The following is a 27,821-nucleotide window of genomic DNA, read 5'->3' as shown; positions in this document are numbered from 1 at the left end:
TGCTTCATTTTTCTCTTTTTTGGAAGAGGAAGGCAATTGGGATTAAGTGACTTGTCTGGAGGTAGTCAGCCAGTAAATGTCTGAGGCTGTCTCTCTAATACTCTCTAGCTAGCACACTCTAGTTGTCTAGTCAAGCAGACTGTGCTTTGCACACAGAAGACATTTAATAAACCAAATATTGACTACTGACTATGTATCTTATATGTACCTATTTGCATTTCCTTTCCCCAAAGAAAAGATGAACTCCTTAAGAACAGGAACTGCTTTTGCCTTCTTTGTACCCCCAGTGCTTAGTACATAATAAATACTCAACAATGTCTTTTGACTAAGAAGTATTCTCTGGAAGTTTAGGAATAAATTACTCTATTTTTTCACTTAACTGTCTTCACTCTCAGACCTCAGAATACAGAGCTGTCTTCAATGCCTCTTTAACATGCTTATCACACAATCTCTTGTATAACACAGATATGTTTTGTATTCCTCTACTAGATTTTGTAAATCCCACAAAGCCAGATTCTATCTTTTTTACTGTCCATCTCCCTCTGTCTATCCCAGCACAATGATCTGTACCAAGCAAATGTCGTCTCACCTTTGAGGCCTATTTCCTTATCTATAAAAGGAAAGGATTGGGAAAAAAAGGATTCTTAAGGATCCCTTCAATCAGTAAACTTTTTTATGATTCTCACTCAAATGGCTATCAGTTTGAATCCCATTCAAACCCATTTAGGAGTTTCCTTTAATTTTGCAAGTGACAACCCATCTAGGCTTGTTTATCCTTTTTACATTTGTCCCAGCTCTCACAGGAATTCACCACAGGGCGCTCACCTGAAGTGCTAGAGCACTTCCTGACTGGCCTGACATTTTGACACTTAGCATCTTTCATTTTCTCCACATAAGCTTCTTTCAGAAAATTATTTAGTATTGTTATTTAATTATTTTCTCTTGGGAGATTCTCATTTGTTAAACAACCCCTTCAAATTCCCACTGCTTTCTGTCAAGAGTTTTCATTGTGTTTTATGTTTGCTTCCATATAGTGACAACAATAAAATGTTACTATTACAAGATGGTTCTTTGCTTTTATTGGAAACTTGGGATCAATAAAAGTGTACGTAACTTATCAAAAATAACCTAAAAGCAAAGCCTTTGAGGAAAACGGGAAAGGAAAGAGTCTGTTTTCACCAAGATAAAGATATATATCCACTGGTGGCACAATGGATAGAGTATCAGACCTGAAGTTCAGAAGACTTATCTTTCTGAGTTCAAATCCAGATTCAGACCCTTGCCAGTTGTGTGACCCTGGATAAGTCATTTAACCCGGTTTGCCTCAGTCTCTTCATCTGTAAAATGTACTTTATCTATAGTCTTTTTATCTATAAAATAAGGAAATGGCAAAGTATCTTTGCCAAGAAAACCCCAAATAGGGTCCAAAGAATCAGACAAAATTGAAAACAAAACAACAACAAAGATAAAGACATGAAGCAATTATGCTCTGAGAAATAAGAACAAAGCCTGCATAATTTCATCAACTATATCAGTCAGTGTTTTCCAATTCTTTTCTTTTGGGGTCATGCTTGCAAATTTTAACACAATATGAGAATAACAATTGTTTGTTTCCATAATTACTAACATGACACTAAGACAGAATGCTGAATGCTTGAGGGCAATAGGTCTTTGAAAGGAAGATAGATAGCATAATAAAACAAAATTCAGTCTCCCATCAAAGGATATTTGGGGAAGAAGTGACCAAATTAAATCTGATTAGTCTCTGTACCATAAGTGAACATTATATTGTATTTTGATTTGAGAGGGAACTCAAAGAAATCAATCAATTCATGGTGAGGGCAAGGGAGAAAGAAAGACTATAGATCAGATTCTACCCAGCATTAGGAAAAGGCCAATTTATTGAGAGAAATAAGCAAATTTTGGGCAACATCATTTTTGAAAAATGTTGCCTTCACCTTTTTACTAAATTTTGTTTTACAATATCTTTTTGATAAGATGTAGTATATCAAGGGTCATTCATTAAGTACAGATTTAATACTTTTATGATTTTCGTGGGTAAATAGAAATATTTTCTTTTAATGATTTTTCTCCTAAAATGGAGCAACCATAACTGGTTTCTACCCCTGAGTCTTAACCTTATATCTAAAAGCCAGGTATGTCTTAACTCAAAGTTCTAAAATCACCAGCTCACTTTTAGATGATGACTTGGGGATGTTTCCTTGCATTTCTGAAGGAGCTATTGGATCTCTTTTCCTTATGATGAGGTAAGCTCTAATGTGAAAAGCAAAATTCACAAGTGCAAAAAAGAGGTTAGGCAAGAACCTAAAATACGTACATTTTCAAAGAAAAGGCTGAACCTCACGTTTGCAATTTGATTTAATGTCCAAGTAATTAATAATGGCCAGTATTAATACAATGCTTTAAAGGTTTGCAATTATATTTTATATTCACAACAACTCTGGAAGGTAGTGCTAATATCACCCTCATATTACAGATGAGGCAAATCAAGCACAGAGAGATTAAAGGATTTGCCTAAGGTCACATAGGTAGTTAAGTGTCTGAGGCTGTATTCAGAACGAGTTCTTTGTCACTTCAAGTCTAGCACTCCATATACTGTGCTAACTAGCTATCAAGAGAATAATTTAAACATTTAACACAAAAGCACATATACACAAACACACACATACCATACCTTTCACAAGACTAACAAATACAAAATGAACTACATAGAAAAGGGAAGTTACACACACACACACATAACGTGTGTGTGTGTGTGCGCGTGTGCATGCATGTGTGTGCGCGCGTGCATGTGTGTGTGTGTGTGTGTGTGTGTGTGTGTGATATCTCAAAATCTAAATGGCTAAAATACTACATTTGTAAAATAAAGCACTCAAGAAAGACGGAATTTTGTTTTGAGAATGAACTTGAAATAGTAATGGAACTCTAATCAAAGTTCTCTTGGTCAATCAATTGAAAGAGATTGGTATTAATGGGCTACAAAACCCTTTGCTAAGATAGAAGGTATAGTGGGAAAAAGCATTTTAGCCTAGTCTGCCTAGCACAACTCCTAGAGAAAGATCTGAAAAATCCACCAGACCAAATTTTCATCAGGAAAGCTAAGAAAATTTTCCAGTCCAAGGTGGTTTAGGGAGGATAGAAAGGTTTTGCAGACACTGGGTATGGAATCTGGCCAAGAGCACATACAACAAGAACTCTTCCAATGCCCAGAAACAGAGGGTCTAGATAGGCAGGGTACCAGAGCAAGAAGCAATGGGATAGAAAAACATCCCTGAACCAACAGGTATAGGAATGAGTGATAAGTGTCTGTCTATCAGTTCTGGGTCACAGATCCAGGGCAGAAAGAAAGTCATAAGTAGGAGTCCTAGCAGTGTAATGAGAAAGGAAATGAGTTTTGAAAGCAAACTACAGCTATATGACTCTGATTCCAAGAATGGTAACCCTCAATTTCATCCTTTAGCCCAGTTTGTAAGCCTGTGATTAAATAGCCAGGTCAGTAGAGCCAGTAGTTTAGTTACTATGAATCTGTAGAGTTGGCTAGTAGGCTAATATTGGCTGGTACAAAAGCAGCCTACTTTACTGATCACAAAATAGAAAATTTTGATTATATCAAATTGAAAAGTTTTTGTACAAACAAAACTAGTACAGAAGCAATAAACTGGGAAAACATTTTTACAAAGGTTCTGATAAAGGCCTCATTTCCAAAATATATAGAGACTTGACTCTAATTTATAAGAAATCAAGCCATTCTCCAATTGATAAATGGACAAAGGATATGGACAGACAATTCTCAGAAGAAGAAATTGAAACTATTTCTAGCCATATGAAAAGATGCTCCAAGTCATTATTAATCAGAGAAATGCAAACTAAGACAACTCTAAGATACCACTACACACCTGTCAGACTGGCTAGAATGGCAGGGAAAGATAATGAGGAATGTTGGAGGGGATGTGGGAAAACAGGGACACTGATACATTATTGGTGGAATTGTGAATACATCTAGCCATTCTGGAGAACAATTTGGAACTATGCTCAAAAAGTTATCAAACTGTGCATACCCTTTGATGCAGCAGTGTTACTACTGGCTGCTACTGGTTACTACAAAGAGATCTAAAAGGAGGGAACGGGACCTGTATGTGCAAGAATGTTGTGGCAGCCCTCTTTGTAGTGGCCAGAAACTGGAAACTGAGTAAATGCCTATCGATTGGAGAATGGCTGAATAAATTGTGGCATATGAATATTATGGAATATTATTGTTCGGTAAGAAATAACCAACAGGATGATTTCAGAAAGATCTGGAGAGACTTACATGAACTGATGCTGAATGAAATGAGCAGAACCAGGAGAACATTATATACTTCAATAACAATACTGTATGATGATCAATTCTAATGGACCTGGCCATTTTCAGCAATGAGATGAACCAAATCAGTTCCAATGGAGCAGTAATGAACTGAACCAGCTACTCCCAGTGAAAGAACTCTGGGAGATGACTAAGAACCATTACATTGAATTCTCAATCCCTATATTTTTGCCTACCTGCATTTTTGATTTCCTCCACAGGCTAATTGAACAATATTTCAGAGTCCGATTCTTTTTCTACAGCAAAATAACGGTTTGGACCCGTATATTTATTTTGTATTTAATTTATACTTTAATATATTTAACACGTATTGGTCATCCTGCCATCTAGGGGAAGGGATGGGGAAAAGGAGGGGAAAAATTGAAACAAAAGGTTTGGCAATTGTCAGTGCTATAAAATTACCCATGCATATAACTTGTAAATAAAAAAGCTATTAAAATTAAAAAAAAAAAAAAAAAGCAGACTATTGAAATTTCCTATGACAAACAGAAAGACCTTAACATGGGTCAGGAACTTGATAGGAGAACAGAGTATACACAGCTTACCTCACCTCACTTTGAGTGCACTAAAGGTTTGCAGGCCCCTAGCCTGTGCTATGAAAGCAGATCAGGCCAGACATCCTCCTCAGAAGCATACAGAGCCCAACACTAGCATAAAACCCCAAAGTCATGAAAGAGACTAGAATAATGAGTAAACCAAAAAGAATGATATCAAAAAGAGCTATTATGGCTATGAGGAAGCTCAAGATACAAAGACAAAAACATCTATGAACAAAAGATAGCTTGCACGAGAACTCCAGAAAAGTTAAACCAAGTGTTTTGGTTTTTATATTTAACGAGCTAAAAATGGGAAAAGTATGAGAGAAAAATGACGTGAAAGGAAAAATAAAAGCTTGGAACAAGAGGAAGAAAACTTACAAAAATGATGCCTTGAGAATTAGAACTGGCCAAATGGAAGCTGAAGCAGAAGAAGAAGCAGAAGAAGAAGAAGCAGAAGAAGAAGCAGAAGAAGAAGAAGCAGAAGAAGCAGAAGCAGAAGCAGAAGAAGAAGAAGAAGAAGAAGAAGAAGACAGTTTTTAAAGAAATCCTTAAAATAAACTAATCAGATCTCTTGAACAAAGTAGAAATTGAAAAAATATACCAGTTACCTCTTAAAAGAAATATCAAAATTAAATTATTTTCCCCTCAGGAACAAAAATAACTAAAACCCAGATCTCTGATCAAAGCAACCAGAATTATTCAAGTACCAACTAGCCAGAGTTAAACTAACAAAAGATTTAACAAATACAACTATATAGGAGTAGAGAGCTTGGAACACAATATTCCAAAAGGCAGGTTTAGAACCAAGCAAAACTGATTGAATTCTACAGGCGAAAAAAACTGGAGCCTTAACCATTAACAAAAAGGAGAATTTGCAAACATTCTTGATGAAAATCAAGAACTGAGTAGAAAATTCACCATACAAATAAGAGTCAAGAAAAGAATAAAAAGATAAACATGAGTGAAAAATAGTAAGTTACTAAGGATAAACTGTTTACATTTTTATATGGGTAAATGATTCATGTAGTTCCACAGAACTCTTATCAGTATCAAGGGGTCATAGAGTGAGTCTACTGGACAAAGAACCTTTGAACGAATGATATATTTTTATGAACTCAAAATAATGTAAGGAGTATAGAAGAACATCATATTGGGAGAAGGGGTCAGGGAAGAAAGGAAAAAATCTCACATAAATAGGGTACATAAAGGGGAATTTGCATTCGGAAATGGTAAGAGGAACAGGCAACATTTGAATCACACCCTCATGTGAACTGGTTAAAGGAAGGAAAATCATATGTAACACAGAAATATATCTTGTGCAATGGCCAAATAGAAAGGAAAGGGATTAAGGGAAAAGAGGAGGAAAAGGGAGGAGGCAAAGGGAAAAGTAAAAAAAAAGGACAAATTAAAGGAGACAGAAGCAAAAGAGATTCTTGAGAGCAGGAAAAAAGAGAAGGCAAACATACAATTAGCAAAGATAACAGTATGAATGAGATAAACTCACTTAATAAAAGAGAATAGCCAAATGGATTAGAAAACAGAATCCAATAACATGTTGTATATAATAGTTTTAAGTAATATAGTATAGTTGTTCAACAAGGATGTACACAATTAAATTAAAGGATGGGAGTAGAATCTATTATGCTTCAGGTAAAGTAAAAAAGACAAAGGGGCAGCAATCATGATCTGAGACAAAGCACAAGGATAAACTGACCTAATTAAAAGAGATAAACTTTATTTTGCTAAAAATAAATACTGGTATCAAATATCAACATTATTGCAAATACCTGTATTATAATCAAATATACACCATGTAATATTAATATTCTTAATTAACATCAATAATATTAAACATATGCATCAAATAGCATAGAATTTAAAATCTTTAAAGTTAAATGAGATACAAGAAGAAAAAAATAATAAAATTCATTTAGTCCCTCTCAGACTTAAATTTTCATTAGGGTGGGAAATCTACATTTTCTTTCACAACTTGATTTGTGTGGAAATGTTTTGCATAACTTCACATGTGGTTTCTTAATTGTGGGTGGGGGATAAGGGCGAGAACCTAGAATTCAAAAATTTTTAAAAGTAATGTAAAAAAAATTTTTGCTTTGAATGTAACTGGGTAAAATTACTAAATAAATAAATAACGAATGAAGGCCATTCATTTTGCCAAAAAAATTAAAAACTAATGCTCCAAAGAGTTGAAATGCTTAGAAGTACAAATGTTTTACATGATTTTGCACACTTCTCTCACCTGGAATCTCAAAAGCTTGGCTCTAGGAAAAATTCAATTTAAGAGATTCTTGTTGTACCCTTTTTGATACTTAGGGAGATTATCCTGGAACATGTAAGTTGCTCACAGCTATTTTACTAAGCCAGTTCAAGATTTTCAATATATACTAGTTGATGGGAAATGATGTGTATCTTTTCAGTGTTATACTGCAGTTTTCAGCACTGTCGTTCTGAATAATTGGAAACTAAGTAGATGATGTCAGAGCAGGATTTTCAATATGCTTATACTTGAGCATATTATTTGAGATTTCTGAAGGCACTTTGATCCACTTTGAGGAACATGAGAGTAAGGGAGTTGTACTTCAAAAACTCACTGTCAAACCCAATAGTTTGAAGAGTATCTTTTTATAGCTCACATCCAAACTAATTATGATGATGCTTCAAGATAATCTGATTCTTGATGTTGTTACTGGCAGCAAACAGCTTTTGTTTAGATATATGTTTTTCAAGCCACTGAGATGCTTCTACATTCTATAAAAGAATACAAAAAATCCAATTCCCCCTGCCAAAATCCACCAAAAACAAAAAAACTCCCCTCAAAAATACATTAAATTTCAATGAGATGTGATCACAATGTTTTTGAGAAACAGATAAAAAGATTTTTCTTACTTTAGAATATTGCAATATTCATTTCAGGAACAGGAATTACCTTTTTAAATCCTGTTATGTTCTATTGTCTTGGTTTAGGTTTACATCACAGAGAAATGATAGTGGTGGGTAAATCAAGTGAATTAGGCTCACTTCAAAATGTGTTGTTTTGTGCATAGTAGAACAATCAATATTTTCCTGGCAATGCTTATTTTCTACAAATCCTTACCACGTATCCCTTCGAGGTTTGAGGGTAGGAGGGAGTAGCAGAATGATACTGAAACTGCTGGATCTGAATGACTTGGAAATTCTTGGCTAGGAAAAACCTATTTGGGTCTTTCAATGAGCTGTGTAGAACTTTTGCAGTTTCCACATTTATTAACTTTTCTCTTTATATACACTTTCATTGTTATTTGTCCCAAACCCAATCATTCCAGAATGGCAAAAGGTAACTGTCAAGAGAACCTGGAAAAGTAATAACTAGACATATTTACAACAGAGATAAGCTGCAGCATGCCTATTATGAAGCCTGGCATTCATGAAGTTCCCAGAATTCATATTTGCCACTCCTCCTTAAATAAGAAATAAGAACTGCCAAAGTATATTGGTACAGTGAAAGAAAATAGAGTTCAGAGTAAAGAAAAATGATTTTTTGATATGAGATTTTCAAAATGGAAAGATATGACCAAATTAAAAAACCCCAAATGTCAAGACAGAGGATTTAATCCTAGTAGTAAGGCTGCCCTTGTTTCTTGCTAAATGGTTTCCAAAAAAGAAAAAAGAAAATGAAAAGGAAAAGGAAAAAAAAGACGTACTATGCTAGAAGGAAAAAAGCTCGTAGGAGTGTGAAGTAATACTTCATATTTAGAGAAATTAAATATGCTATGCTACTTTTAATTTTTGTTTTGCACACACTATAAAAACAAAAATAAAATATTTTTTCACTTAACACATCTAATGAAACAAATTTCTCTAATTTCTGATAAAATCTAGACAAACATAACACGTCATAATTTTCTATATATGACTGACTTTTCTTGAAGGGGATGTAAAAAGTGGAATTGGAATGGGAAATGATAAGATAGTACAAAGTGAAATGAATATTTTGAAAAAATAGTATAGAAGCTTTACATACTGGTAACATATCTTTTAAACTTATTTAAGTATATTTATTTTTAAAATTGCCTAGTAAAGGCAGCTAGGTGCTGTGGATAGAGCACCAGCCCTGAAGTTAGGAGGACCTAAGTTCACATCTGACCTCAGACACTTAACACTTCCTAGCTGTGTGACCTTAGGAAAGTCATTTAATCCCAATTGCCTGGGGAATATGGGGGAAGCCCAATTAAAAAAGTTAAACAAGTTATTAAAATATCAAAAAAATTTCTACATAATTCTTTCCAATTATAGCTACTCTAATGCAGGATATATCTCCTAAGAGATGATTAACTCTGTGGAGAAGGAAGTTTGGGGAGGAACTCCGCGCCCCCCAGCCCAACTACAGTTGGCAAAAATGTTAAATCAAAATGAAGATAAAATGAACCTAAACACAATTCAAACTATAAAAAACTGATTGATAAATGTGATGTAAGCTTTCAAAAAACATTTCAGTGACATACTGTTTAAGTGAAATAGATCTGTAATAAAGGGACAAACTACCTGAAACAAAACGAAACCTTTAATCCTATGCTAAGTTAACAAGAATTGACCTATTTTTAAAATAAGTTATACAGGGAAGCAGATGGTTATATTCAATTATAGACATACTAGACATACAACATCCAGTAAAGAACTGCTTTTGTTTTTGGTAATAAAGACATATCAATCTTAATTCTGAAGTTGCATTGTCAAGGGTTAAGTCCATTACATAGTTTCGCCCAAAGTAAACTTTTTGTCAGAGAAGAAAAATTTGAACACCAAAGTGTGGCACAGTAAAAGTAGACTGAACTTGAGGTCAGAGGACCTGGTTAGGGTTCTGTCACTAGTGGATATGGACTCAGTAGGGAGGACATTTCACTTTTCTGAAACACAGATCTCTCATCTATAAAATGAGAAGAATAATTCACAAGGTTGTTATAAAGATCAAAAGAGACAGTTTCATGACTTGTAAGTGACAAAATATTCTTTAAGATACTGAGTATAATATTGGAAAAACAAAACAAAACAAAAAAACACAACATCCAATGTTAGGTACCTGGCGGTCCAGATCAACATAGGCATCATTTCCAAGAGAAACTGGAGATTCCTTGCTCATCAACTGAAATGAAGATGACAATGATTTCACTTGTGAGGGATAACATTAGGAAATGTTACATGGAACATCTTCTTCATACCATTCTAATACACTATATGACAAGTACAAGTAATTGATGTCAATAATAATTAAGGTTAGAATACAAATAAAATACAAACAGAAACCTTTTAATATTTGCTATTGTCTAGTGAAATATGCTTTTCATAACAGGTTCACATCCATGACCTAAATCCAGATTTGGTTTAAAATCCAAAACTGGATTCCAGCACAGTATCAGTCATAATAATCTAACATAATTAAAAAAAACAAAACAATTTCCCCAAATATCCCAAAAATAATTTTAATTAACATAATTTAGTCTTACAATGAAACAAAAAATTCATTATGTAGGAAACTACTAAATTCAGTTATTATATCCATTTAGGAACCTAAACAAAGCAAAGGAAATACCCAATAACAGCCAAATTAAATGTTACAGATTTTTATTTTTTATAAAGAGATAGCCATAATTTATAAAATATAAATGAGAGCTAAGCAAAAGCTTCATTTTAAGATCAACCAAGAAACAAAAGTACCTTTATGGATACTTCTTTTTTCTTCAATTTACCTTGTACATACATACTTACTTACATGCTACATTCAACAAAACCTGAAGGCAGAGACAACATTACGTTTGTTATTGTATCCTGAAGATGTAGTCTAAATGCCTTTTGTATAAGTACATAATTTTATTTAACTGGAATAATTTAAAACATGCTCCAATTTTGGGGTAACCAAGCTTAATTATTTAGAATAATGTACATCCTTTAGAATTTCTATATCTAATTCTAGTTAAAATGAAATAATTCAAACTCAGAAAAATATGAAAAGTAAAGATTTCAAAACATACCTCTTGAATAGCCGTCATGACAACATGCTGAACAGACTCTTCCATCACCATAATGGCCTGGATGTACTCTGTAAAGAAGAACGCTCTGAAATGTCACTGTACAAATTAAGAATTCTTTAAGAGACTGAAGGCTAATACCTTATGCATCTGTTGAAAAGCTTTTTTTTGCATTAAGTTTTTCATAGGGAATTCACAAGTATATACTATGAAATAAGGGCTACCTTTTAAACTACAAAATAATTTTCTTCTTTTTCTCACTATATAAAGTTAATGGATATAAACCACGACAGCTTTTTTAGTGAGAACTGGTTTCAAGTAGCAATGTAGAAAAAATACTTATAATAGGGTTAATCAAGCTCCACATTAATCTACCCTAAAAATTGAAAATAATGTTTTATCTTTGTCTATGTTGTATTGTTAAAAAATTAAGTCTACTTGCAAGTAGATGAAAGGCATTTGGTTTCGCACAATTATTTATTTTAAATTTTCTTTGCCTTGAAAAAAATTTAAAGATCTAAGAAACTTAAAACAGTTTTTTAAAGCAGCATTTTTTAAATAATGGAAGCAAAAGGGTTATTATTTAGCCATCAAACTCTAGGGGGCAGGCATTTCATAGAAATGAAATTGAAACTGGTATGCTCAATGTTTCCAACTGAAAACAGATTTGTCAATTTTGAGAATGATATTAATAAGAATCATTTCTATCAATAATGACAGTTTTGAGCCTGCTTATTACAAAATCAGTGGGACTAGTTTCATAATGGGGTTTAATACAACAATATTGTTGGTGATAAGGCTAAAATGACAATAAGACCTAATTTTCAAAGTTGTTTTTTCTGATAATTTTCTTAATAAGAAAATTTAAACATAAGGCCTGCTCTAACATCATTTAGATAATATGGTAGTAGATATTATAGTAGCTAATGGTTTACTGGCTTAGAGACTTTAACTGTGATAGAAATGAGTTTAAATTGTGAAAAACAGGTTTATAATTAGGTATCACAATCTCCTATTATGAGGTCTACAGGATGGTGGTATAGATAACTAAAGTAAGTTGTAAAATCAGCGGATTCTCAGTTGGAATTGCAAACGAGTGTGATTCTAATCAATATGGGCTACTATAAGGATAGCCATTTGCAAAAACCTAAATTAAAAGTAACAAAAAAATCCAAGCTACTATTCTTTCAATCTAATGTAATTTGGTGGCATTTTAAAGCTTCTAGCTTAATATTTTATTATATTTATTTTATATATTTATTTATTTTATTATAAAACCATTCTGATGGGAAAAAAAATGGTAGCTCAATCAAATGAACATAAGCCCAAGCCAGGTATTAAAAACACAGCAATTTACAAAATAATATAGAAAACAAACACACAATACTTTTTCATGAGATGAGCAGATTCTACCACGTTCTTAAGTTTTGAGCTCAATACTTCTAAGAAGTAGCTCCTAAATCATTGTTGAAACAGCAACAAAAGTAATGTAATACCTAATTCCAAGTTTAAATGTAGCAGACATACTAAGAATAACACTCCAGAGACAGAAACAGAAACAGCAATAACAGTGTAAGGAAAGTTAATGATACTATATTGGAGGAGAGGAGAAAATGACATTTTGAATAGAGAGGGTAGAAAGTTAGTAAGGTGTGAGAGGGGAAGCGTTAGTTAACAAGCGGTGTTGCCACGTCAAGGCCCTTCCCCGCGAACACCGTAAATTGCTAAATGAAAAAATGATCATGAGTATTACATTAATATATCATGTTTTATTTTACAAACTTGTAAATCCAATGCTTCATTGTGAGTTGCCTCATTATGACATGAGTGATTCTGTGTTCTTAAAGTTTCTGTCTGTAAAGTAAAAGCTCAAATATGTTCAACCATTGAAATGTCTTTGAGGATGTGCCCGAAAAAAAAAATGAATTTCCACAAATCAGCCTAGCTAAATATGGAAAACTTCCTTGCCATTAAGATGCCCTGAAACAAAAAATAAAAACGTCTCTAATCCTACGTCAATTCCTTTCTTAAGTGATTAGCAGAAAAGGAGGACAGGTTAAGAATGAAGTTTTTAGACTCTCTAAAAATATTAACTTTGTTTTTATATTTAAATGTGCTATCTTTATCTGTAGAGGGCAGAATTTTGGAGAAGTATACTTGAAACAAGATGTCAACTCAGTGGAACTGAGGAGATGATTGGTCTCTAGTTCACATATATACTCGGTACTTAGTATGGTGATGTAATGGTTCTTCAAGTTCACACATAATCAGTATGCTGTAATGATGTAATTACAATAAGGTATATAAGGGCTAACAAGGACTGGAAGAGAGACACTCCATCTTTGACCAGCCCATGGGGGATCTCCTGCCTCCTGCATTATGGGGGAGACTGAAGGAGACAATAAAGACTTTGGACTTTATTCCTGACTATTCTCGTGGTGATTATTCTGGTGCGACCAAGGATGGTCCCAAGGCCATCCAGAAAGCTAGCCCAGACATTACACTTATCAGTGTCCAAGTATGCATATTATTGAAGAACTGAATTTTAGCCAACTTGACATCCATTTACAAAAACAAAAGACAAAAGAAATTGTAACAATGGATAGATAGCTTGCAGCTTCTCCTTGGAAAAGCAAATAAAGGAATTGGCAGAAATGGTTTTATTCTATCGTAAAAAAAAAAAAAAAATTCAGGGAACATTTGGTCATCTTGAATTGTAAAACTCATGATAAACATTTGTGAAAAAGAGCACTATGAAAATAAATGTGAATTATGTACCAAGACCAGTTAAAATACACAAGGAGGCAGAAAAATTCTATCAAGAATTCTGTAAGACTATCTGAACTTAATCAATACCAAGTTCAACATTTAACATTTAAAGGCAAAGATGGGCAGAGAGGGCACCCCCCCCCCCCAAAAAAAACCCAAGCCCTACCATTGGAAAAAAATAATTTAATATTGTGGCAGTGGTAGTAGTTGTTTTTTAAAGGTCAATGGCTTTTAGTGTGTAAGAAGACTACTTCTCTGAGAACAGTCAGAAAGTGCTAGACACAGTAAGCACCAGTTAACATTATTTTAAAATTTAAAAATAAACAGGAAATGATCTCTGAGAGAAAGAGTCACTTCTGAATTATCTAATAAATTAAGTCAGACCACTGTCTTGTTAATGGAAGATAAAAACCAATAAAAACTCAAGACATAATAAAACTGAGATGAAGAGATTATGTGCAACTGAGAAAACATCAATCTACCGGATTGTAGGAAAAAAAATACATCTATAACAGATCATAACTATTATTGTCTGATTAAGCTAAACTGACCTAATTAAGAGGAGACTAAAGAAACTAACAAACTGTCTAAGGTATATACTTGATATTCTTGCTGAGGAGAAAAATATGGCAACCAAGGATAAAATCAGCCTAGAATACAATTTCCTTTGTAAAAACTTGCAGAAAAAGGCAAAAGATTACAGGTAATGTCATTTTATGTTAATTATAAGTGATGAGAACAAAAAGTTTAGGGAAAGTAATCAGCATCAATACTCACAGAATCTGAAAGATGGTTGTGTCATGTATTGGGAATCCTACATCCACAACCTGCAATGCCTTCAGGAGTATTTTGTTAAGTTGTTCCATTAACAAGACAGTGGTCTGACTTAATTTATTAGATAATTCATGGCCAATCTCTCGCTAAATTAGCTAAATTTTGGCCTATCTAAACCAAGTTAGTGAAAAATATCTTGTGGAAACTGCCAGAGACAACTCATGTAAGTGACTGACTGATTCATTAGCATATATATCTGGGACAGATAGTGTCAAATATAAATGAGTGGGATCTATAACTGAACAAGAAGAGGATGAGCTAGATCCAGTAATTGATTACCAACTGTATCTAGTAATCGATTACCAACTGCTTATGGAATAACCTAAAGCCATCTTAAATGCAATATATCCAAAGAAGCAGAACTCATCTTTCTCCACAAATTCTCCTCTCTTCTGAACTTCTATATTACTGGTGAAGGTACCACCATCCTCTTAGTCAATTAAACTCACAGCTTTGGTACCATTGATTTTTCACTCAAATTCACACAGAACATCTAACTCGTTGCCAAATCTTGTTTCTACCTTCACAACTTTCCCTTCCCCTTACTGACATATCTAGTAACCTAGAAAAGAGGTCACTGGTTCAAGTCTGGATCAGTGCAATAGCTTTTTGGCCAGTATCTCTGCCTTGGATTTCACTCCTATATGAATTCTGTGTGTTGATTTTCTAATATGATTTGGATAGGTAAACTAGAAAATTAACAGATGGAGAATACACAATCTGAAAGAAATTAGGATGCATTAATTAAAAATTTTCTTAAGCAGATAAAACCAAACCTAAATACAAAAGACTTAAAGCAATGGCCAAAAAAATGTCTTCAGTTCACCAAGGCTGGCTGCCATCAAATTTATCATCACTCTCTTGGGGGAAGGTGGGAGATCTAGACTTGTGAATTTATTTGTATAAGGAACTCCCTCCTTTGGATATCCTTTCTATCCAATGCAGATTAGAATGTCTGAAAAAAACTGGGCCTTGATTTACTAAACCATTCTGTCTCTCATCATTCTAATATTCTTATCACTAGAATTCTAAAACATATGGGCAGTATTAAAAAAGTTTTAGAGCAGAGGAAAAAAAAACAGTCTATTTTAACCTAGTTTCAAAAGTAAAATAAATCATAGACTAATGAAAACAAAGTTTCAATATCTACTAATGACCATTGTATAGTTTTTAAATCCAATAGTCTTTTTTTGTCATTTAAACTCCTTAACCTCTTTGGAGTACTTGACAAAGAGAAAAACCTTTGTCTTCTTGATATTTTCCTTCTTTGGCCTTCATGACACCACCCATTCTAATTACTACAATTCTTATTCTTCCCTACTCCTTTAAATGTGGGATTCCCCAAGATGCTGTATTTGGTTCTTTTTTGTTCATTCATTCACATGGACTGAATGATTATCTCAAAGCAAGTACTTCTTATATCTGCATTTTTACCCATAACTGTAGCTGTCCCAGAACTCTGAAAGGGTGTACTTGAATCTAAGACAGCAAGGTACTTGTGGTTAAGTGCCTACTTGGTATGAGATGATGGCTAAGCACATATTTGATGTAATGTAATGATGTGGTCAATCTAGTTGGCGTATACTTAGGATAATGTGGTGATGTGATGTTCTACTGGGCTGCACATGCCCAGTGTGGCGTGGTGATGTTGTGCTGGGGTATTTAAGAGAGTCCCAGAGACAGAGGGCTCTCCAGCTGTGGGGATCTTGGCCACAGAAAAGATTTCAGGCTCCAAACTCTAAAATCCAGACTCCATCTTTGACCAGCCACTTGGCTGCTCTCTTGCCTCCTTCACTTCACTCCCCAACTAAGTTCAAGGCTTTGGGCTGATCCCAAGGCTCACCAGAGAATTAGCTCGGACATTACACATTACAATACCCCAGAGCTTCAGTCCCACATTTTCAACTGAGATGAAAACTCCTACTTATTCACTAGTACCTCGGATGCCATGTGTTCAAAATTGAAATTATCCTCTATATGCCACAATTACCCCTTCTCACTAATCTTTCTACTTCTGTTGATGGCACCACTATTTTTCTGTTTATCCAGGATTTTAACTAAAGACACATCAATTGTTCTTTCTTTCCTTTTATTCCTCATCTTTAATCAATTGCCAATTCTTGGCACCATCTATTTCTCTAATTTTTTCCCTTCTACTTTCATACAAACTTCCTTACTTCAGATTTACTTAGTATCTACCTGGCAAATTAATTTTAACAGAATCTTAATTTGTCTCCCTGATGCCAGTCTGTTTTGTCCCTTCCCAAACTAGCATTTTATTTTTCCAAATACAGTTTTCAACATTCATTTTTTTTTAAGTGAATACAAAAATTTTTATTTATCACTAATAAATAAAATACATTAGTTTATATTGTTTATTTCATTAAAATGTTCAGAATCTTGTTTGTCTTACAATGTATATAAGTGCCACAGTCCACATATATAGTTTATTTTTTTTTAAATTTAATTTTATTTAATAATAACTTTGTATTGACAGAATCCATGCCAGGATAATTTTTACACAGCATTATCCCTTGCAATCACTTATGTTTCGTTTTTTCCCCTCCCTCCCTCCTCCCCCCCCCCCAAGATGGCAAGCAGTCCTATATATGTTAAATATTCAACATTCATTTTTGTAAGATTTTGCATTTCAAGTTTTTTCTCCTTCCTGTCTTCCTACCCCAAGAGAGCAAGCAAGCTGATGTAGGTCATAACATGTACAATTCTTGTATTGTGTAAGAAAAATCTGACCAAAAGGGGAAAACACACAAGAAAGAAAAAACAAACCAAAAATGTGAAAATACTATGCTTTGATCTACATTCAGTTTCCAATGTTCTCTCTCAAGATGTATATGGCATTTTCCACCCCAAATCTATTGGAATTGTCTTTGATTACTTCAGTGCTGAGAAGACCCACACTGTTGATCATCACATAATCTTGTTGTTACTGTGTACAATATTCTTTTGGTTCTGCTCATTTCACTCACCATCAGTTCATGTAAGTCTTTCCAGGCTTTTCTGCAATCAGCCTGCTCATCATTTCTTATAGAACAATAATATTGCATTACATTCATATACCATAACTTATTCAACTATTCCCCAACTGATGGACATCCACTCAGTTTCCAATTTCTTGCCACTACAAAAAGAGCAGCTATAATCATTTTTGCAAATGTAAGTCCTTTTCCCTTTTTTAGGATCTCTTTAAGATACAGAGTTTATTTTTCATCCCATTCTTACTACTCATACTTAAATACAAAACATTTAAGCATCATACCAGAAGGAACTATGGAAATGTAATGACAAAAACAAAATGCTCCTGACTAAAACATTTTATATATATATATATTTATTTGTCAATTTCAATTCCTCAAATAACCTCTCTCTCCCTCTTCCTTACTCAAGGCCTAACTCAAATGACATTTTTTCTTTAAAACTATTCTTGACTTTCCCAAACAAAACAGCTCTCTGCATCATCAAATTGCTTATATCATTTTTTCACTTTTTACTCCATTCTGTATTATTTGTTTCTGATTAGGGTTTTCTCCCCCATTGGATTCTAAGATCCTGGAGAAGACAATTTTTGTCATACTTTGTATCTTTAATATCGTGCTCAGTACTGTGTACATGGTAGTTCCTTAATAAATATTTGTTAAAACAAAGAAGAATTTGCAATAGGCTATTTAAAGTTTTGAAACAAAAAAAGAGTAGTATAAAGTAGACATCTAAAATAAATATGAGATGGTGCCTAAGAAATTTTTATAATACTAAAATGTACAGCTAGACTACTATCTTTCAAAATTTTTCATTCTCTACAATTAAACTTCTCTTTCCAGACTTTTAAAAAAACCTTATACTTACTTTCTCTTAAAAAAAAAATATTGATACCTAAATGCCTTAGTTTCAGAAGTACAACTTTCCTACTAGTTTTTTTCTTCCAAGTGACTTTCATTCTTTTCCCAAACTCTTAATTTCGATCTTCTTCCAGGATTTCCTTAGCCCTCCCGCAATCTCTTTCTTGGCAATCTCATTCACTTTAATGATACAAAATTACCATTCCTGTGATGATTCCCAGTTCTGACCTTTTTTCCTAAGCTCCAGATCCACATCTCTCATCCAGGGTATCATAACCGGGCTATGTGATCACTCTCTTAAACTCAACTGGTTTTATTAAATTGAGTTAAATGTTTAAATACCCTAAACCAGTTCTTCCTTCTGACAATGATTTCTACCATTTTCTCCATTTTAACCATGATCTTAACCTTTGGCTTGATTTCCTTTCTTCTCTTCACCTTTTCCACCCAAATATTTAACAAGCATTGTTAATCTTCTACAGCAAATTTTGGATCTTTCCTTCCTCTCCATTATTAGTGCCTTCACCCCACACTAAGGTTCTCATTGTTATCCATTTAAATGGTTATAAAGGAATCTTTAAGTATTTTCTTCACATAATCTGTTTCTTCATGTTAAAGTCAGACCACCTTATGCATAGATCTGATCACATCACTATGCTAAAAAAATTCAGTGGCTACTAATTAAAGTACAAATAATTAAATACAAGTTAATATGCATGGTACTCAAGGGTCTTTACAATATGACAATACTTTTTCCAGCAACAACATGTATGACTTCTTTTCTTTATCCTATATTCCCGCCAAACTGGATAAACAGCTGTATCTCTATTTCATACAGTGTGTTCTTGCTTCCATACTTTTCTTAAGCTGATACTTACACATATTCATGCTCCCTCTTTTCTATTTTTTGTCTGTTGAATGAATTTCTCTATTCATCAATTAAAATACAAATCATCTCCTAGAAGCTTTCTTTGAGCCTCTTGGGGCCATTTAACACTTTAGTAGTAGCCCCAGATTTCATAAAACTTTATTTCATAATCTTTTAATCCACTTTTCATTGCATCACTTATACAGGATCCCTCAAAAGTCTTAGGTCAGTTTTATACCTTAATAAGCTTAACAGTGCCTTAATACTAATGGGATCCCCTATATATATTAGTCTTATCTTTTACTAGACTATAATCCTCCTAAAGACTTTGTTATGTCTTGCTTACTGCCTGACAAAATGCTGTGTACATAATAGGTGCTTAATAAATGTGCTTTGTATCACAGTATGTTTTGATAGACCTCTAGAAATAATAATTTATACAGCATCTATAAAAAACAATCTATTTGATCAATATCACCAACTACAATTATAGAGAATCAATAATGAAGTATGCTACCTACCTTCCAACAAAAATGATGGACTCAGGGCAGCTAGGTGGTGCAGTGGATAGAGCACCAGCCCTGAAGTAAGGCCCACCTGAGTTAAAAATCTAACCTCAGAACACTTAACACTTCCTAGCTGTGTGACCTTAGGCAAGTCAGTTTACCCCAATCGCCTCAGAAAAAAAACAAAAACAAAACCCAATAGACTCAATGAAACATTTTTGGGGGATACGGAAATATGAAACTAATTCTGCTTAACTATGCATATTTATTACTAGAGTTTTATCTTTCTTTTTTTTAGTAGAAAGAAGGATGTGTGTAAGACAGTAACAAAATAGAGAGAAAAATAAAATTGTTTTTTTTTTTAATTAAAAATGTAAAACTATCTAAAACAAAGCTATACAATAGCTATAACTTAGCCTTAGAAATAAATTATCATTTTTATTTTATGGAATTTTTTCTGTCTCAAATATAATTTAGATTAGTTAACAAATTAAAAAAATGTATTATAAAACCTTCATCTTTAAGCTTCCATTCAACAAATGAAAGATTTTAAGCCCTTCCCACTTCAGAGTTCATACAATGAGGCTGTTAAAATGCTTTTCCCATCTCATTATATGTACACTTATTCATGTCTATATGCAAGTTTTTAGTTATGCAATCATAGATGGCATGCCAATTCCTACCGTGGCAATCTTTCTTTCTATTCTGAGTATAGATGTTAGGAGTAGTTTTTGTAGGGAGAGATGAAAACCTAAATGGTGGTTTGCCTTATGGCAATTTGTTTCAAACTTTCAGATGGACTATATGAACAAAAAATGAACTTTACCCTAATTCACTAAAGTGAAATGCACTAGAAATTCAGATTTGTACTCTTCATATACCAAAAAAGAAAAGGCAAAAGCAAACTATTATTAGTAAAATTTGATCAAATTCTGACAAGATTCATAAAGCTTTTCAAATAATCACAATACTTCTAAGTTGGAAAAGTCTAAAGTAGCCACATAGTACAATTCATATTTGAGAAAGAATTCCCTCAACAACATGCTCACCTTGGTTGGAAGCTCTTTAAGAGGAGAAAATTTGCTATATCCCAAAGAAACCTCACTGTACTTTGGATAGAGCTCATGATAAGAAGTTTCTTTCTGTACCATGATTAAACTTGCTGTTCTGTAACTTCACTGTACTGCTCCTAATTTTATTAAGCTGTTAATCACTTAAATAAAACATGTCAAGGAATAACTTTAGGAAAAGGAACTGTTTGTTATATTAACTAGGAAATATGTAATCAGTATTTGAGATCATCCTGCCAGAAGTACTACAGAAAACTGATAATGTAGTGTGTGCTTAACAATTTGCCATCATTTTTTGTTTTGTCTGATAGCATATCATTTCATTATTGGCCCTCAGGAATCCTTTACACTAGGCACCAGGAAAGGGTCTCTGGGTAGTTCAAATGGTTCAAGCCTTGGATATTCCGCCCTATTTTTTTCCTCCTCTTATTTTTCTTAATTAAGATCACACATTGTAACTTCCAAAATGTTTACCTTGTTTCTGTTCACAGTTCACAGCACATCCCAAAATGAGTTGAAGCATCCTTCCAAGCTCTGCAGCATCCGAGTGTTCCCCAATGAGATTAACATCAGGAAGAGTAAAATCATTAATCTGTTGTCCTAAAATCTGAATAGAGGAGAGAAAAATCCCATGCATAAATCCATTTAAAATAGAGAGATCAAAACAAAATTTTCAAATGAGATACTGATACCAGAATCTGGACTTGGTTGTAAGGGGTAGATTGTATAATTCAAACCAATTGTCTTGTCCCACACCTATCTGTCCTTATATCTAGTTATTGTGCTCTGTACATAGTAAACATTTGCTGTAATGTGTAGACTGCTTTAAGGATTCCTTATTTCCTAATTTTTTCCATCTCTTTCAAACTTAACATGTCCAACAGTTATGTTGGTAAATTTAAAACAAATTCCTCAAGCCTCTTACCTCATGGTTGTAATCCAGAATTCCTTTTAAAATTTTCTTCAAATTGCTTATCTATTCAAAAAAAGAGAAAAGATAGCTGAATTATTTCAAGACACTTGTCAATAATTATTTTAGTCAGATAAAGTGCTATTTTTAAAATGATTTTAAAATCTTGCCACCATGTTTGAGGGTTGTTACTTTCATGGTATCAAAGAGCATATTTTCTTTGTGTGTTGATACTGTTGTAGGAAAAGAACAAATCTCAAGAGCTAACAATTGAAGGCTAAGCTCTAGCACAGTATAGTAAAAAACAGTAGAAAAGAGAGCATAAAGATGAATATTAATTATTATTCAAAAACATTTCCATATCCAAAGTCCTGAAAAAAGATTACACATAAAACTATAAATTTATTAATCATATTGTAATTCTAACATAAACTGCATTTAACTAAGGCAGTATGAACATTAACCTGTTTGTATATGTCTTCCTTCTGCTCTCTTTTCTGTATTTTTGAAAAGTTTCATTGACATTCTTTTCTTTTTTTACATCATCATCTCTCACTTCTTGCTCTCCTTCCAAAATATCTTCCCTTACCCACATATTCAAAAATGTTTATGGCAGTCCTTTTTGTTGCAGCGGCAAGAACTGAAAACTGAATAGATGCCCATCAACTGGAGAATAGTTGAATAAATTATGGTATATGAATGTTATGGAATATTATTGTTCTGTAAGAAACAACCCACAGGATGATTTCAGAGAGGCCTGGAGAGACTTACATGAATGGATGCTAAGTGAAATGAGCAAAACCAGGAGATCATCATACATGGCAACAAGAAGACTATATGATGATCAATTCTGATGGATGTGGCTCTCCTCAACAATGAGATGATTCAAACCGGTTCCAATTGTTTAGTGATGAAAAGAGCCATCTACACCCAGAGAGAGGACTGTGGGAGTGTGGACCACAACACAGCATTTTCACTATTTTTGTTGTTTGCTTGCATTTTGTTTTCTTTCTCAGGTTTTTTTTCCTTCTTGATCTGATTAACTGTACAACTATGTATACATATATTTGATTTGACATATATTTTAACATATTTAACATGTAGCGGACTACCTGCTATCTCAGGGAAGGGGTGGGGGGAAGGAGAGGAAAATTTGGAACAGAAGGTTTTGCAAGGGTCAATGTTAAAAAATTACCCATGCATGTTTTGTAAATAAAAAGCTTTAATAAAAAAAAAGAAAGAAAGAAAATAACACAACAAACTATCTTCCCTTGTAATAAAAAGCTTCTTTTGTACTAAATCAGTAACTATCATAACAATGTCATGGTCATTTGGTCAAGTATAAAAATGTACTGTATAGGACTGCTTGCCATCTGGGGGACGGGGTGGAGGGAGGGAGGGGAAAAGTCAGAACAGAAATGAGTGCAAGGGATAATGTAAAAAATTACCCAGGTATGGGTTCTGTTAATAAAAAGTTATAATTATTAAAAAAAAAGTATGAAAATGTATGTATTTGTATCAATACTCCAATCACTTCTCCAAGAGGTTTCCAAGAAACACAAGTCATCATAAGTCTTCTGGATTTATTCTTGGTCAGTGAAGTAGTTTGCTAATTAAAATATTTGAAGATAAAAAGTTATCCCATATGTAACATTTTAGCCATATTCCCAAAGTTTTGGCATGTTGACTCACTGTTATGTTCCAGTGGACTTATAATGGAGAAAGCCAACTGCATCCAGAAAGTGGACTAGGAGAACTGAATGTGGATTGCAAAATAGTATTTTCAATTTTTAATTTGTTTTTTTTTCTTTTTGATCTGATTTTTCTTATGCAGCATGATAAATGTGGAAATACGTATAAAAGAATTGTACATGTTTAAGATATATTGGCTAACTTCCTGTTTGTGGGTGGGGATGAAGGAAAAAAATTTGGAACATACTTTTTGCAAAAGTGAATGTTGAAAACCAGTCTTTGCCGTTATTTTGAAAATAAAAAGCTATTATTTAAAAAAAAAAAAAAAAAAAGACAAGCTGCTATGACATTCATTATATCTGTATGTAAATATATATATATACCTACACATATATGTAGTATTTTATCTGTAAGCATGATGTAGCTTTTCTATTTAGCACTATTTAAAAATTTTTTTATTTTACACTTAAAATACAAAATGAGACTTTAACATATTTAACATGTACTGGTCAACCTGCCATCTGGGGGAAGGGGTGGGGAGAAAGAGGGGAAAAGTTGGAACAAAAGGTTTTGCAATTGTCAATGCTGAAAAATTACCTATGCATATATCTTTTAAATAAAAAATATTTAAAAAAATACAAAATGAGAAAGGAAAAAAATTGCCAAGTATACACCAGACCATAAGAGGATTATATATAAAATAGATTTGTTTAAAAAGAAAAAAAAAAATACACACATGTGCGTGTGTTAGACCGTACTATGCTTATTTCTTTCTATTATCTGTTTCTTTGAAAATAGATAGCATCTTCCATCACAACTCCAAGTCTTTCAGGTTTTTCTAGATCAACCAGCTCATCATTTCTTGTATCACAACAATATTCATATCTAGATTCAGACAACGTTATCTTTCATAGGATCACTGAGGTTAATGTGAGTATTTATAATAGCTAACAGTTTTAATCACGTACAGTTTTACAGATGCACTACCTGACAACATAACTATCCCTGCTTTCTTGAATTCTTGTTAAGTAAAATAAATTCTGCTTTAGCCAATCACTTTGCTTCTATGAATCTTATGTTTTAAGTATTTCTTGTGAACATCATATTGTTAGATTGTGTTTCCTGATTCATTCAGCTACTTTCAGTTCATCCTGTTCATGTTTACTGTACTTACTGTTATGCTTTGTAACTATATATAACTGAAATGTTCTTATTCCTCTGCCCTACCATTCTGCATTAAGCAGAGTTTCCAATCTCTACTTTTCAAACTTTTATCACAATTCCCTCCTTTACAACCAATTTCCAAGTTTATATTTCTTTGACCTGGAACTGTTCATTCCAATTCTACTCTCCTTTGCTCACCTTTTTTCCCCCTCTATTCATACCTATTTCCCAGCTGAACTCTCTTTGTATGTATTCAGCCTTCCATTTATCCAAGAGGCATATTATATGATGGTTGCTACTTGAACCCTTATCCCCAGGTTCAAGTGCTTTTTTGAGCACACCACTTAGGCAAAATAAACTCCTTCCTCCTCTTATTTCCTAAGATATTCCTTTTCTAAAACTCAAACAACAATACTATACCCAGTCCCATGCAGCAAGGTGACACAATACTACTTTTACAAAGTGTACGAGTTTTCTCCATCTTATTTTTCAAGGATTACAGTGGGTAATACCGTCTCTCTTCTTTTCTAAATGATTCTTTTTTTTTTTTTAATTCCTAAATCTTATTTTGCTTTTTATCTCAGTGCTTTATTTCTTTCAGCTATTCTGCTAGTCCCTATAACCAAGCCACTTTGTTTTCCTCAGAGAATTTGTAGATGTTATTAGATTATTCTTCTGGGTTTATTGCTTGAATTTTTCTTATCTCACAACATATACTACCTTTGAGATACTGAAGGTTCAGTCCTAGACCACCACAATAAAGCCAAGTTACACAAATTTTCTGGTTTCCCAGTACATATAAAAAGTGTTTACATTATATGATAGTCTATTAAGTACACAGCAATATTATATCTAAAACATCATACTACATAATTTAAAAATAATACCAAAGCTTAAAAATGCTAACCATCACCTCAAACTTTCAGCAAGTTACAACCTTTTTGCTGATGGCAGCTGGACTGAAGACTGCTAATGGTTGAAGTGGCTGTAGCAATTTTTCAAATAAGACAAAATGCTTCATGGATTGACTTGTCCTTTTACTTGAACACTCAGAGACCATTGTAGATTGTAATTGGCCTAATTTCAAAATTATTATATCTCAAAGAACAGAAAGACCCAAGGAGACGCAGAAACAGGATCAGCTGGTTGGTGAAGCAGTCAGAACACACCTATTTATTGTCTTACACGGCGATGGTTCATGGGCCCCAAAACAATTATAATAGTGTCATAAAAGATCACCAATCACAGATCACCATAACAGATATAATAATTAAAAACTTTGAAATATCGTGAGAATTACCCATAAGTGACAAAGAGTTGTAATGTGAACACATTGAAAAAATAGTGTTGAAAGACTTGACTTGCCACAAATCTACAATTTGTAAAAAATATAATATCTGCAAACTATAATAAAAGGAGGTATGCATGACCAAGTAGGATTTATACCAGGAATGCAGAGCTGCTTCAATATTAGGAAACTATTAGCATAAGTGACTATATCAATAACCAAATAACATCTCAATAGATGCAGAAAAAGCATTTGAAAAAATCCAACATCCATTCCTATTAAAAACACTTGAGAGTATAGGAATAAATGGACCTTTTTCTTAAAATAGTCAGGAGCATCTATTTAAAACCGTCAGTAAGCATCATATGTAATGGGGATAAACTAGAACCATTCAAAAGGAGGTATGCCTATATTTTTTCACTGTTTAGTGTCTTTTGTTTTCAGATATTTTCAACTTCAATTCTAGGACTGAGATTCTATGTTTGGACTAGTCACTCTTTGTAGTCTTGGATGTCTCTGGTGTTTATTTGCTACTGTAACGCCCACATGGATGGGATGGTGGCTACTATTAAGCTCACCATCTTCTTCAATGGCTGGTTTGGGTCTCAGGTTTCTGGGTACACCAGTGTAGTTTGAGGCTCAGATCTCCCTTACTTAACAGGATTCAACAAGTTGCTGGAAATCCCGTTTGAAGCCTTTTACAGATTTCTGCTGGCATACAGGTAGTGAGGTGGCCCTATCTCCTAGCATAGATCCTGTGCTCTGAAGAGTGTATGGCAGAGCCACTTTCTTGCTTCAGTTATCTATTGGAGCTCGTTCTGTCTATTACTTCTATTCCAGCACACCAGTCTAGGATCTAGTACTGGCCTGTTATACCTTGCTCAGAATACCAACTGGCCTCAAGTCTACTTTTAAGAATTCTCCTTAGGTTCCTTTTTCTCTCCAACTCTGCTCACTTCTGGCTCAGGTATTAAGAGTTTAGGCTTCTTTACATGGTAAAAACCTCTCTCCTGGGCTCCAATACAATGTTTACTTTAATTACCTTTCCTGTTCTGATTCCACTATCAGTTTCTGTATTCTGGCCATTTTTCTGTGCAGTTCTGGACTCTATAATAAAGTTTGCTTCTAATTTTCCTTCTGCATTTTTTTTTAATCATCATTCTATGTGGTCCCTTTTTACAATTTTGGGGTAAATTTCTGTGAAAATCCTGTGCCTTTCTATGTCACGATTTAAAACTAATGCTCAAGGTTAATTCTTGTGAGAGAAGGATGTATTTATAAAACAAGTGGTTAATGTTGGAAGAATAGTCTGTGGCTAAATAATATAGAGTTGACATGGGGATACAATCCAGGATTATAGCTATATTAGCATCAAGCCAATTAAGTTAACCAGAGAAATCCTAAAATGTAAGGAATGTTTAGGGGAGGAAAAACCCATGTTATTTTTCAAAAATCATCTTGATATATATGAGCAGTTAAAAGTAATGCCTTAATAGTATTATGGTTTAGTGACATCTTCAAAACAAACACACTAAGTTATCATAAGTAGAAGCAAAGTCCAAAGTAAAAATATAAAGAGTCACTGCTCTCTTCTTTTTATATATGAACATAAAGTTCTGAAACTCAGGCCCTGCTAATGTCAGTCACGTACCAAGGTATAGTACCTTTTTAGAATAAGTGCCAATGTGGGAATTAGAACTCAGATTCCAAATCTGGTAAAGGGCTCTTTTTTACAATACCATACTCCTCCTTTATAATACCAAATAGTTATTTTAATGTATTGTTCTGTGAGCTAAGTATCAGAGAGAAAAATAGTTAATACATTTATAGATGGAAAAATAGAAAAATACCTTTAATCTCCAGTTGTCTCCCACTTCAGTTTTGATTCTATTTAGCCAATTTTCATCAAAATATACAGGATCT

At 33.5% G+C, this 27,821-nt stretch overlaps 1 protein-coding gene across 1 annotated transcript in view; it reads right to left on the bottom strand.

The window, feature by feature from the left end:
- The window catches only part of HOOK3 (hook microtubule tethering protein 3), a 94,875-nt gene that overhangs the window by 41,185 nt on the left and 25,869 nt on the right, over window positions 1–27,821 (bottom strand). Inside the window, exons 3-8 of the mRNA XM_051973572.1 lie at window positions 27,749–27,821; window positions 21,770–21,820; window positions 21,319–21,451; window positions 10,947–11,014; window positions 9,998–10,060; window positions 7,447–7,487 (exon numbers count right to left, since the gene is read on the bottom strand). Of these exons, the coding sequence (XP_051829532.1) occupies window positions 7,447–7,487; window positions 9,998–10,060; window positions 10,947–11,014; window positions 21,319–21,451; window positions 21,770–21,820; window positions 27,749–27,821 (429 nt within the window). The remainder of the gene's footprint in view (window positions 1–7,446; window positions 7,488–9,997; window positions 10,061–10,946; window positions 11,015–21,318; window positions 21,452–21,769; window positions 21,821–27,748) is intronic.

Source organism: Antechinus flavipes, chromosome 2, assembly GCF_016432865.1.
Source record: "Antechinus flavipes isolate AdamAnt ecotype Samford, QLD, Australia chromosome 2, AdamAnt_v2, whole genome shotgun sequence".
NCBI classification, from domain to species: Eukaryota; Metazoa; Chordata; class Mammalia; order Dasyuromorphia; family Dasyuridae; genus Antechinus; species Antechinus flavipes.
This window is presented reverse-complemented; position numbering and strand designations above follow the sequence as displayed.